Below are 13,987 nucleotides of genomic sequence, written 5' to 3'. Positions count from 1 at the left end.
AGTAACGATGAACCTTTTTAACCCAACAAGTTAAAATTTATGTTTTAATCAAACTAGTTGTTCATGTTATTTCAGTATTTTAAGTTTTGGTAGGTACTTTTGTTTCAGTCATTAGACTGTGATCATGCTGGCGCACCACTTTGAAGAAATTCTAGTTGAATTAATAAACCCCCAATACATGTATTTTGCTAAGCCTGGGGCTTATTTTATCTCTTTTGCTGAACTGCTAAGTTATGGGGATGTAACCACTTCAAGTGGTACTGGGGGACACACGTGCATACACATATATATGACAGGTGTCTTTCAGTTTCTGTCTACCAAATCCACTGACAAGGCTTTGATGGACCTGAAGCTATGATACGAGACACTTGCCCAAGGTGCCATGCAGTGGGACTGAACCTGGAACCAAGCTTCTTACTACACAGCCATGCCTAGATAAACTTTCTATAATGTTTTATGTAGGAAGAATTTTTTCATAGGCATGGGTCTATGTTTATAAGTTTGCTTCCCAATCACATGGTTCTGGGTTCAGTCTCACTGTATGGCATCTTGGGCAAGTGTTTTCAACTAAAGCCTCAGGCCGACCAATGCCTTGTGGGTGGCTTTGGTAGACAGAAACTGAAAGAAACTCATGTGTGCATGTGTTTATATTCTCCTCCACCATTTGACAACCAGTTGTTGGTTTGTTTACATCACCGTAACTTAGCAGTTCACCAAAGGTGACTGACATACTAAGCATCAGTCTTAAAAATGAGTACTGGGTATAATTTGACTAAAAAATGCTTCAAAGTGACACCCCAGAATGGCCACAGTGCAACGACTAAAGCAAAGAGGCACAAGGTTTGTGCGTCACCTAAAAACCTGCAACATGACACCGACACGTCATAGGTTTGTTATTACTACATTCTTTGCCCTTGACGTGGTTTTTCCTTCAGATACGATTGTACATATTTATAAACATAGACATAAAAACGTGTCTGAAGGAATTTCTTTTTTTTTGTGATTTCTTTGGTTGGAATTCATTTCATGTTAACAATTTGAATCCTATTGTTTGCATTCTTTCTCCCACGACCGGTCATTTGTACCTGATAAAGTGTTCTTCACACCAATCACGTATGAGTTTCATACACGTATATGGGTCAACCAACAATGGAGTCCCTAAATAGTAGCTTGACCTGGTAAAACTAGCAGCCAAATATCCCTCGAGATTTGTAGTGTAAAATACCTGGAGTGGCTGTGTGGTGAGTAGCTTGCTTCCCAACCACATGGTTCCAGGTTCATTCCCACTCTGTAGCACCTTGGGCAAGTGTCTTCTACTATAGCCTCGGGCCGACCAAAGCCTTGTGAGTGGATTTGGTAGATGGAAACTGAAAGAAGCCTGTTATATATATATGTGTGTGTGTGTGTATATTTGTGTCTGTGTTTGTTCCTCCAACATCTCTTCATAACCAATGCTGGTGTGTTTACGTCCCTGTAACGTAGCAGTTCAGCAAAAGAGGCTGATAAAGTACTAGGCTTACAAAGAATACGTCCTGGGGTCCATTTGCTTGACTAAAGGCGGTGCTCCAGCTCAGCCACAGTCAAATGACTGAAACAAGTAAAAGAACGTGTGTGAGGGTGTTTGGGTTATGATCGTAAGGTTGTGAGTTTGATTCCAGGTGATGTGTTGGGTCCTTGAGAGAGACACTTTATTTCATGTTGCTTCAGTCCACTCAGCTGGCAAAAATGAGTAGCACCCGTATTTTAAAGGGCCATCCTAATCACATTCTATTAGTGGAGGTGCAATGGCCCAGTGGTTAGGGCAGCAGACTCGCGGTTTCGATTCCCAGACCGGGCATTGAGTGTTTATTGAGCGAAAACACCTAAAGTTCCACAAGGCTCTATAGTTCTACAACTTTATCTTCCTGTTTCTGTTGTACCTGTATTTCAAAGGGCCAGCCTTGTCACACTGTGTCATGCTGAATCTCCCTGAGAGCTACATTAAGGGCACACATGTCTGTGGCGTGCTCAGCTGCTTACACGTTAATTTCACAAGCAGCCTGTTCTGTTGATTGGATCAGCTGGTTGGCATTTGGGAGAGCATCCAGCTGTAAAAACCATGCCAAAACTGACATTGCCTGTGCTGGTGCCATGTAAAAAGCACTCATTCCACTCTGCTGCATGGTTGGTGTTAGGAAGGGCATCCAGCCATACAAACCATGCCAAAATAGACACAGTAGTCTGGTGCAGTCTTCTGCCTGGTCAGCTCCTGTCAAATCATCCAACCCAAGGTGGACACTAAATGACAATGATGATTATCTCATCCCCCAAAACCCATAATTTCCATGTAAAAGATCAGCCCTCAGTAGTATGCACCTGATCATTGTTCAACACACTGGTTTTGCACAATACTTGGTTCTTGGAGGTCTTCAGAGTTTCCTCTTTATTGCGTTGTCTATGCTTTCTGTTGGAATTGGTTAAACAAACTGCAGAAGTATGTAGGATGGACTGTACGAATTCTTGGATGTTGGATTTGAGTCTTTACTGGCTGTAAAGAATTTCACTTTGCACCTTTTGTTTTAGGGTTGATCACTGTGTGGCCCCTTTAGCAAGGGTCTTTTACTACAGCCATGGTTTGACCAGTCAGTATGAAGTGAAATTTGGCTGACAGAGATTGTACATAAATCCTGTGTGTGTCCACATGTCTTTCTGCATTGATACCATTTGAGAATTGGTGATGTTTATGCCCTCACATTCACAATTCATCTGGTAGCTCGGTGGTTTCAGTCTGTGTAGACAATAAAGGGCCTTCCTTGTAAACGAGAGTCAGTGTTGAGAATAAGCATCCATCTGTACAAATAGAACTGCTTTACTCTTTGTCTGTCCTGTGTATTACATGGTACCCAGGACAGATTTTCCTGGCATTCATACATCATATGTGATACACATTTCTAATTTTTTTCAACCACCATAATATCTTTGGACTTACAAAAGGAATGTATGGAACAAGCGCTAACTAAAAGTCTGAAAACAAACGTGGACATTTAGAACTAACTGATGAAAGCGCTTGGGACTTGCAAACAAGTTAAATCTTAACCAACCTTTACTAACATGTGGGGAAAAAAAATTTATGTCCAGCTGATGACCACTACCACAGGGCATTAGAGACCTTATACTAACTAGTGTCTCTTGTTGCAAGCTTTCAGAGCAGGTCTCTTGTGTAACCTTTTTTTGTTACCATATTTCTAATGAAATACACTGCCTTCGTTTCAATTAATTTTGAAATTAATGAATATTTAAGTAAAATAATTTGTATACTGGTGTTTGACGGAAGGTTTTAATTTGGATCACTTTAAAACAGGAAGTATGCACCATAGAACCAGGGCTTGATCTTAGGTGGGGTTGGTATCAGAATGGTTAAGGGTAACCTAGATGTTGTGGTTTCTTTGTAACTTCCATCAGTCTTGGATGTCATGGGTATTGTCTTTAACTTCTCACTGTACCAAAACCAGACGATGACATGTCTTAAATTTTTCTTTATTCATCTTTTTGAATTTTTCACTTTCTTTGTCAAGGAAAGGGTGGTGCCCTTTATTCTTTAATTTTCCAGGACCCCTAAGGTTTGTGTGATGAAAGGAAGTTGCCTTCAAACTGGAAAAAAGGGTTGAATAGTTGTAATAATTAACCATACTAGGGGTATCTCAGGATCAGGTGGTGGTGTCAAACTGGGTGACAACAAATTAGGCTACACTTGAAGGACCAGGTGATGGTCTTAAACTTGAGACAGGTTTAAATCTACCAGCCAAAGATTCAATATACAAAGATTTGGAACAGTTACCATAAGGCATCTCCCCTCAGAAAATTCCATCAACCATGATGAGTATTTTATTTTATCAACCAAGGAAGATGAATGGCAAAGTTAACCTTGGAAGGATTTGAAATTGCTGCACAGGGGATAAGAACAACTACTACAAAGCACTCTAACAATTCTACCATCTTTTGGTAAAGATGGAATAAAATGCTAAGCATCACTGCTTTTGGAGAGCTTTAACACGTTTACACACTTTTGCTGACTCTTCAGATCTCCAAGGTTTTGGTTTGGTTGTGGATTGTTTTCTGTTCCACCAGAGATACTAGAAATGTTGTGAAGTAGATGTTTAAGCTCAGCCTATCTTTTATTTGACAAACCTCAATATTCAAACCCTATTTGGTTACTGTTCATTTTTGCATTCTAAGTTGAGCATATGATGTCCTGGATTCAGTCATTTTGGGAGTCACTCTGAAACCCTTACATAGCTGGTGATGTGAATGAGCCACCGGATCAGGTTTTCTCTGCCTGCTTTCATCATGTCTAGGGTCTTTATGGCTGTTGAGCTTCTTCAAAGCTGGAAGAGGCCTCATGGCAGGCCCCACGCACAAATGGTTGGATGTAATTAAGGAAGATCTTCAGAGGCTTGACATCTCTTTAGAGGATGCAGAGGGGTTGGCATGGAACCACCAGTAATGGAGAGTACTGGTAGACCCAATTCACTCTATTCATGATGTCTTTGGAACCTCTAACCTGGGTTGACCCCAGCCCCATCAAGCAAGAGCATGAAGGCAGCAACGAGCAAGTCGGAATATATTGTAGACAGTGACAAACTTTTTAGTTCAGTATATTGGTTCTAATTTCTTGAATAATCCTGTTATCAGTTGACACTTACATGTCTTTATCATTTGACATCCAATTTTCTATGGTTGCATGGGTCAGAGAAGTTATTCAGTCAGATTTTCTTCAGCTGTGTGCCTTTCCTGTCACCAATCCTCAGCCATTTTCAAGCAAGGAAATATTTCCCCATCACCAGACAAATTTTTTATGGAAAACTGGAAACCGACCTCAGTACATGTCTGGGAGTGATGCTCGTTTACAACTATAAGACAAAGTGGCACTTGTGTGCACACATTTTATATATATTTATTACACACACACACACACATACTCACACGCATATATATATATATATAGTAATAGTAGTGCGTGCCAAAAGGATTTTGGTACAGGCAGTTATCATCGAGCATGTATAGATGACACGAAGCAGATGACACTCAATCAACAAAGTTTATGAATGAACGTATGTTATGTGCATATAGACAAGGACTGCTGTGTAAAGAGGTGCTAATCTCTGTGGAGGAAACCTGTAGAAGAGGTAGACCTGGGAAGATGTAGGATGAGGTGGTGAAATTTGATCATCGGACACTGAGTCTCATGGAGGTAATAACAAGTGACCAAGACTTTCGGTGATTTGCTGTGCTTGAGAAGACATCAAGCTAAGTGAAATCATGGTTGTGGCTAGTGCCAGTGACATGTAAAAGGCACCCATGCTGGTGACACCTAATGGGCATCCAATACACTCTGTGAAATGGTTGGCATTAGGAAGGGCATCCAACCATAGAAACCAAATCAGACCTGACCCTGGTGGAATTCTCTGGCTTACCAGTTCCAGTCAAACCATCTTGACACATACCAGAATGGGAAATGGATGCAGAATGATAACGATATACACTTCATCCAATATCAAACTTTTTTTTCCTTTCTCCTAACAAAACTATCTTGTAGCCCGCATGTTAATGTACCTGAAGAAACGCTAAACCTTAATATATCTTATACAGGGCGTTTCAAAAAATTTGACATCATTTGAGATGTAAATGTCACAGAAACTACAAAGTCAAAGCAAATGAAACTAAACAGGCTTAATGTTGAGCAACATAAAACTTATTCCTCCAAATTTGAATGAGAAATTCAAAGGTATGTGGATTCCATGAATGATTTCACAAATGTTCAATATGCGCACCACCTGAGACACGGCACACATCAAGTCGGTAGTCCAGCTACTCCTAAACATGCTGCAGTATGTCTTGGGTAACAGTCTTCAGTGTGGTAGTGATTCTCTGTTCGAGTTCCTCTAGGTTTGCAGGAAACGAGACATTCCTTGAACTCGGCTTCTTCAAGTTTCTCTTGCAAATCAACACAGAATTGTTGGTGCTTTCGCTTGTCATCTGTTATGGCCTGAACAAGCTGCAGCTTGTAGGGGTTCATTAGCAAGCACTTCCTCAGGACATGCCAAACTGTCATTGAAGGAATCTGGGTTTCCAGGTTTGTTCTTCTTATGGACTTCTTGGGGCTTCGCGAGAGTTTTCGGCGAACCCGCTCGATCGTCTCTTCCGATGTTAGTGGTCGCCCAGATCCTTTTGCCCTGCACAGACAGCCTTCCTCTTTGAAATTTTTGTGTCGTGTCCAAATCTGCATTGCCATTGGTGACTTTTTAGAGAACTCTCTAATGCACAATCTTCTTTGACTGTGTTCAAGCATACTCCAACACACAAAACACCATTTCTCTTCCAGTGAATACCATTTCTATACCTGAAAAGATAAACATATCAAGCATTAAACACAAAATTTTGACCTGTTTCTACACACGCTGTTAAAATATGAAGTCATTTGTACAAGAACTGGCCAAAGTTATTACATGGCGAAATGATATTAAATTTTTTGAAATACCCTGTACTTTCTTGAGTCACATAAAACCTGTTTAAATTGACTTGGAAGCATTTGTAGTTTGGATGTGCTTTCTCCAATCCCTGCACATATCAATATCACAGGGTGAAAGGGGATGGCCTGACGTTTCCAGCATAGCCCTTCGTTGGAAAGTAGAAAGGGAAAAATCCGAAGAGAAGAAATTGCTATCGGACACACACACACACACACACACGCACACAGGTGTAGGCATGGCTGTGTGGTTGGAAGTTTGCCCCCCAACCACATGGTTCTGGGTTCAGTTCCATTGCATGGGTAAGTATCTTCTACGATAGCCTCAGGCCAACCAAAGCCTTATGAGTGGATTTGGTAGATGGAAACTGAAAGAAGCCTGGATGTGTGTGTATGTGTGTTTGTCCACCACTTGACAAAGGATAAGGAACCCATAGAATAAGCACCAAACTTAAAAATTAAGTATTGGAGTCGATTTATTCAACTAAAATTCAAGAGGGTGCCTCAGCATGGCCGCAGTCTGACTGAAATGAATAAAAGGTAAATATATATATATATATATATATATATATATATATATATATATATATATATATATATATATATACACACACACACTCTTTACTCTTTAACTTGTTTCAGTCATTTGACTGCGGCCATGCTGGAGCACGGCCTTTAGTCAAACACACACACACACATATATAATGTGACTGGCCTCTTTCAGTTTCTGTCTACCAAATCCACTAACAAGACCCTGGTTGGCTCGAGGCTATAGTAGAAGACACTTGCCCAAGGTACCACGCAGTGGGACTGAACCTATAACCATGTGGTTGGGAAGCAAGCTTCTTACCACACACCCACACAAAGGATTCCTTTCGTTTCAGTCTACCAAATCTGCTCACAAGGGTTTGGTTAGCCAAGGGCTATAGCAAGAAGCACATGCTCAAGGTGTCACACAGTGGGACTGAACCCCAAACTGCATTGTTGGCAAGCAATCTTCTTAAGCGTGCTACCACGCTTGAGTGTATGTGTAGTGTTTTTTTCTTCTTTATTTAAGTCGTTGGGGTGTGGTTAGAACATTTGGTGGCAGGTTCTCTCTCTAACAGGTCCAACAACATACTCTCTCTCCGTCTCTACCATCACACACACACATTTCACTTTATAATATAAACCAAGTAGTGTTTCATTCATAGTTATGTGGTGTCTGTGTGTATTCTTTTCATAGATTTTTTTTTTTCATTTCACTTCACAAATTCAACCTGCTCTGTAAGTTTTAGGCGTGGTCTTGGTTTTTAGTTTGTCAAAACTCCTGGACAAGAAAAAGAACTCTTCAACTAATTAGCAAGTAAAACTTCTATTTTCATTTTAATTAGCTCGTATTTCTTTTTCTTTTCTTTTTCTACACTGACTTTGCATTGTTTTTCTAACAAAAAAACTGCATTTTTGTTTTTTTAAACATTTCTCTTAATCAATGGTTTACTACATTGTTAATATTCAGACCATCTTTGTTGAACAGTCCTCTGAGCAAAATATTCAAGCTGTGGCCATTCCTGTTTTTCTAAAAAAAAGAAATTAAAGAAAAAATAAATTTAAAGTTTTCCATTAACTAACGACCCTTTTAAAAGGGTGGAGTACGATTTGACAAGGTTTTTGTTTGTTATTTCTAGCAGGTGTAGGGACCTCATAGAGGCTCTCATTACTATGAATACATTCTTAGGCAGTGGTTTGGAATTGATACAATAGTTTAAGGGTCTGTTTAGTTTGTTTCCACCCTACTGGGGTTAACCAGTCCTTTTTTCTTTATTTCTTAGGTAGTAGGTGTTGACACACCAAAAACTGTTGACAACACCTATTTCAATTAGTTCTTTTTTACCTGCCCACCCTGAATGAATATGAATCAGAAGAAAAAAATTTATTTCCTATTTTTACAATTTAACAACCATTATTCATAATGAATCTATTTTCAGGTATTGAAAACTAAATTGCAGGATTTTTAAAATTAGATATTTTGACTTTTTTTTTTATTTTTACACTGTTTAATGTATTTTTTGTAATTGTCATTTTGGATATTTTCAAAAACTTTTCTTTTTTTGTATTTAAATATAATTTTTTTCCTCTTTTTTTTCTTTGCAGAACTTGATTTCCTCTTGGAATCTGTATTTCTAGATAGACTAGTAGGATATAAATCTATAAACATTGGATATTAATATTATTCCTTACCATCACTACCGACCATGCCAAAACCGGTAAGTCAAACATTCTTAAAAGTGATCATATGTATGTATTATGTGTGTGTGTGTGTGTATGTGTGTGTGTATGTATGTATTATGTGTGTGTGTGTGTGTATGTATGATTGTGCCAGTCCTGTTATGTTCTTTCTTCAATATGAGCATTTCTTTAGTTTGTTGGTTACCATAAATTCTTCGTGGTGCTGTATTAATTGCTCTTGCTAAATCCATTTTGGTCTTCATCCGAGACTTGAGTTATGGACTGTTTATAGAATCTCTTAAATTAAACTGTCAGTCTATTACAATGGTATACAAATTTTTATACAGATGATACTGTGTGTATGTGTGTATATATATATTTTGATTGGTCCTTGGTTGTGGTTTGAGTGTGTATTATAAATGATTTAAAAGAGCATTCTATTATTTTTTAACTGGCTTTTAACTTTTGGTTACAAATTTGTACTGGGATTTTTTTTGGTAGAAGACTGTACTGTCAGCTATGTCTGTATTTCTTGGTACTGATGATATAGGGTGCTATCAAACCAAATATCGTTCACATCTGGTGACTTTGCCATGCAGGAGAGCACTATTAGGTCAGTCTTTTACTGGTTTCAGTCCTTGGTCAGCTGTCATGCAGGAACACTGTTTTCCTGAGTCAATCATGTCACACCAGTAATTAGTCTTTTTCATCAATATCTATTTTTCAAACTGCTATGTAAAAGGAGTCTCGATGTTTTGAAAGTGAAAATGCCAGCTAGCATTAAGCTGTTCATTTGTACTTTATCCTAATTAAACAGACGTTTGACCAAAGATGTCCCATTCATAACTGTCTTGTCTTGGGATTATAGTGACAAAATTTGGAAGTGTGACATGATTTGAGGTAGATTTGGTTACTATTTCTGGCAGGTCGATTGATCTAGATATACTTCCTGGTTGGTTCAGCTGTCAAGAAATGGGCGTGGATGAGTGAGATTTCGTTTGAAGTGTTTGAGCAGTTTCTCAACTATTTTGTTAACCTGTTGGTTCTTATTTTACTGAAATGGACCCTCAGAGCTGTTCAATGTTTTTTAAAATAATCATATTTTTATGAATTAAATATTATTAGGAATTTTTTTGTTCTTTTACTTGTTTCAGTCATTTGACTGTGGCCATGCTAGAGCACCGCCTTTAGTTAAAGAAATCAACCCCAGGACTTATTCTTTGTAAACCTAGTACTTATTCTATCAGTTTCCTTTGCTAAACCGCTAAATTACAGGGACGCAAACACACCAACATCGGTTGTGAAGCAATCGTGGGAACACAAATATATTCATATGTATATATGTACGTATACACACACACACACACACACACACACACACACACACACACACACACACACACACACACACACGATAAGCTTCTTTCAGTTTCCGTTACCAAGTCCACCTACAAGGCTTTAGTTGGCCTGATTCTATAGCAGAAGACACTTGCCCAAGGTGCCATGCATTGGGACTGAACCCAGGAGCAATATTTTGGCTGTTTGCTGTAGTTTAGCCCCTTGTTGGTCATGACTGAGCAGAGATCTAAATAAAGCCATTTTTTTTCCATAGCATGTAAGGCTATAGAACTCGTTAAGCCCTGGCCTTAAGTTCTGGTGCTTATGATAGATCAGTCTAAGTTTATAAGTATGATAGTACAATGTCTTTTACATTGGAAGACTGATTTGAGGGCTATTTGGTTACTATGTCGTGCAGGTCTGTTGACCAGGTAGACTCCTTTTTATTTTATTTTCTCACTATGGAGCTATCGTCAAGTTTGGCTCTTTCTGCTTTGAAATAGAAGCATCGGGTCATTGCTATTGGTATCTGTGAAGACGCCCTCCACCCTAGACGGGACGCCATGCCACGCAAGTTTTAAGTCTCAACTCCTGTTGTCAGCCGGTGGGGTGCTAAAGAAATGGTCTTGCTCAAGGATACAACACAGCACTCGGTCGTGGGTGGAGTCGAACGCACGACCTTGCAATGGCAAGCCCAACACCGTAACATAAACCCTAAGTCACCCATCGTCACAAGGTCTAAATAATATCGGAGATAGCAAGAGGTTTCTTTTATTGGAATAACTGCCCTTCGAAGTCTAATATCTCATTGGAAAGTATTTTAAAGTATTTTGTGTGTTTTTCATAGAACGGAAATCATAATTTTTAAGAAATATCCTCTTTCTCCGCAATTTTTTTTTATATTTCATTTTCTCCTCTTTCTCTACTCTTCCTTGAGGCTCGGAACTTCAAAGGACGGCTACCCTCAAACTCTGCTCTTTCTTTCTTTCTCAGAAATATTTCTAAATGAAAATTGCCCAAGTATTTAAGACGCGAGATGTTTTTACTTTGTAAATTAAATTTTTAGCTTTATTAGTTTTACATAATACTGACATACATAATAAATCTAGGATTAAATATATTAGTTTCAACCTTAACCTTTACATATTCGTCTTGGTTTAATTAGAAGTGTGTGGGGGATGTCAAACGCACGCACGCACACACGTTGTGTCAGGAAAATACGTAATGTTATATATTAGTGGTTTATTGATTTAGTTTTTGATGTGCTTAATTATTTTCTAAGTCATTTTTAGTTCATGTAATATATTAGTGCGTGTGTAATGAAAAATGTATGTTTGGCATGTGTTTTGTATAATAGATATGGATATATAATATATAGATATGGATATATAATATATAGATATGGATATATAATATATAGATATGGATATATAATATATAGATATGGATATATAGATATGGATATATATATATATATATATATATATATAGATATATATTTATATAAATAAAGTGTTTTCTGTCTCTCGAGTTACTGAGCAGAAATATTTTATTAACGTAAAACTTCACTGTATGAATCATACATTGTTTTATTCTGAAAGCCAGAACCGGATTTGTGGTATTTAGGCTTTCATTTCAATTTTTGTCTATTTTTCTTTTCGTTATTTTTTATATTTCTACTTTTTAACATTACACACACACACACATATATATAGAACTAGTAAAGCAAAAAAAAGAAAAAAAGTATCATTTTGTTAAATAAATTATATATTTATATGTAAATAGAAATATGCTTCTTTTATTTTTTAAATCAATGCTTGAACTTTTTTATCGCAGCAGTGTGTAAAAACAGATGGTTTTATTTCGTTTTCCATTTTCTGACCTCAGCTGTTTATTTTTCTTCGTCTCTCTTCAAACATCATTCATTCAATCATTCATTTTATCTTTCTTTACTCTTTAAGGAATAAAATTTTATTAGAAAAGTCAATTTTCCGCCAAGTTTTAACCGTTCCTATTTTTAAGGGGTCAGTTTTTTTTTATGAACTGTTCCAATGTCTTCACTGTCTTTTTTTCTCTTTCCCCCGTTAAAAATTGCCAATTTTTCTCTCAGTTCCGATTCCGGCATGGGGAGGTGAGTAACTTTTATCCTCTGCTAGGTTTTCTTCCATTCATTCACATCTTCACCATTTTTAGTTGTTTGTTCATGTCAGTGTTTTATTTTTTCGTTCTGTATTTTTCCTCCTCGTGTTTTCTATATATATAAAAGTATATTTATATCACTATATATATATATTTTTTTCTATATAAAAGTATGATTATTAAATTCTAAACGTTTTTAGTCTTGCGGCTGAAGTTTGTTTAAAACAGGCATGGGCAAGCTTTTACGTGACTCGGACATGAGACATTTCTCATCACCATAGGCGGACCGCACTACTTTAAAAAAAATCCATTTATAAAACAAGAAAAAAGATGGTTATTTTTCGCTCGGTGTGCCATTCAGAAAGTCTAACTGACCGCAGTTTGCCTGTGGCTGGTTTAAAGTTTAATAAGTTGATGACAGGTGGAGAGAAGTGTGTGGTGTCAGGAGTGACAGATGATTGCGGTGTCGGCGACCTGATGCTTGCATCATTGAATCTGGTTGTATTTGAAAGGAAAGGGCTGTTCCTTCTTCTCACAGAAGCTGGTGAGACTTGAGTTTCTCTCGAGAAAAGAAACCTGGGTAGAGAATCTCAGGGAGTCAACAACCGGGGCGATGCAGTTAAAGGGGTCACCATGAGGGATGACACAATTATGAAGGTGGCGCTGTAGCGTACGACTCCAATTAGAAAGCCTCTGAAGTCGGGCTTGAAGTCATGTTAATCAGATTTTTAAAAATGTTTAGGTGTCCTCTATGACTTGTCTATATTTGCAAGAATTGCATTGTCCCAATTGTGCGAGCAGAAGAAATCCATCTCTGAGATCGTTATTTTTCGGTTTGTCAACATGCACTCCTCTCCCTACCACCATCGCCATCAATTATAGGTTTACAACCTTGAAATTATTTAGTGAAGCTATCTTTAAACATACTTTTATAAATATAGAATCATTTCTGTTTGATTATGTCTCACAATTATTTCTACATTCTGTTCGTCCGTTTCGTTTATTTTTTTTTGATATTTTCTACAGATTTTTTTTTTTTTTTGGATACTCCTACCTCCATCTTTGGATTGTCAAATTCTATAACATTTATTCACTGGCCTCTGTTTTACCCTGATTTTCTAGTAACGGTTATTTTTTTGTTTTACCATTGTTTTACTGGCAAATCTGTTTTAAGTTTGTTTGCTTCAGTTTATGGTTTTTAAGTTGCTGTTTTATTTTTTGTTGTTTCTCTTATTTTTATGACCAGTATTCTTTCATCTTTTATTTTTGTAAAGCAGCAGTAGTTGAAATAGCTTTGACAGCATGCTGACATGCTTAGTCTTATAGCAATATTTTCCACTTTCCAAATTGAGACCAATTCTTTGAAGAATACAACGATCTTCCTTTGTCCATAAATAACTCTATGACTAACTAACAAAGACCATTTTCTTTTATTAAGAAAGGTGACTAACTGATAACTGGCAGAATTGTTTGACGTTGGACAAAATGCAGTGGAATTTTTCCCCACCTGAGTTCAAATTCTGCTGAATTCAACTTTGCTTTTATTCTTTTGGGTTTGATAAAATACTGAGGGAGGGGCATGTCAGTGTTATCCACCAACCATCTCCCTTAAAATTGTTGTTCTAAAATTTGAAGTTATTGAATCCTCTTTCTCTGTTGTTAATCTCTACAGAGGTGTGGCGGAGTAACAAATGGTAGAGCGTTGGGTAAAATGTTTCATAGTATTTTGTACTGGTTCTTTTGTGCTAGGTTCAAATCTCACTGGCAGGAGGGGGCCTATACAACAGGGTACTAGGG

The 13,987-nt window shown here is 37.6% G+C and overlaps 1 protein-coding gene across 1 annotated transcript in view; it reads left to right on the top strand.

The window, feature by feature from the left end:
- The window catches only part of LOC106868560 (moesin), a 123,093-nt gene that overhangs the window by 13,696 nt on the left and 95,410 nt on the right, over nt 1-13,987 (top strand). Inside the window, exon 2 of the mRNA XM_052977140.1 lies at nt 8,639-8,751. Coding sequence (XP_052833100.1) covers nt 8,740-8,751 — 12 coding nt within the window. The 5' untranslated portion in view covers nt 8,639-8,739. The remainder of the gene's footprint in view (nt 1-8,638; nt 8,752-13,987) is intronic.

The sequence above is a fragment of the Octopus bimaculoides genome, chromosome 27 (assembly GCF_001194135.2).
Source record: "Octopus bimaculoides isolate UCB-OBI-ISO-001 chromosome 27, ASM119413v2, whole genome shotgun sequence".
Taxonomy (NCBI): Eukaryota; Metazoa; Mollusca; class Cephalopoda; order Octopoda; family Octopodidae; genus Octopus; species Octopus bimaculoides.
This window is presented reverse-complemented; position numbering and strand designations above follow the sequence as displayed.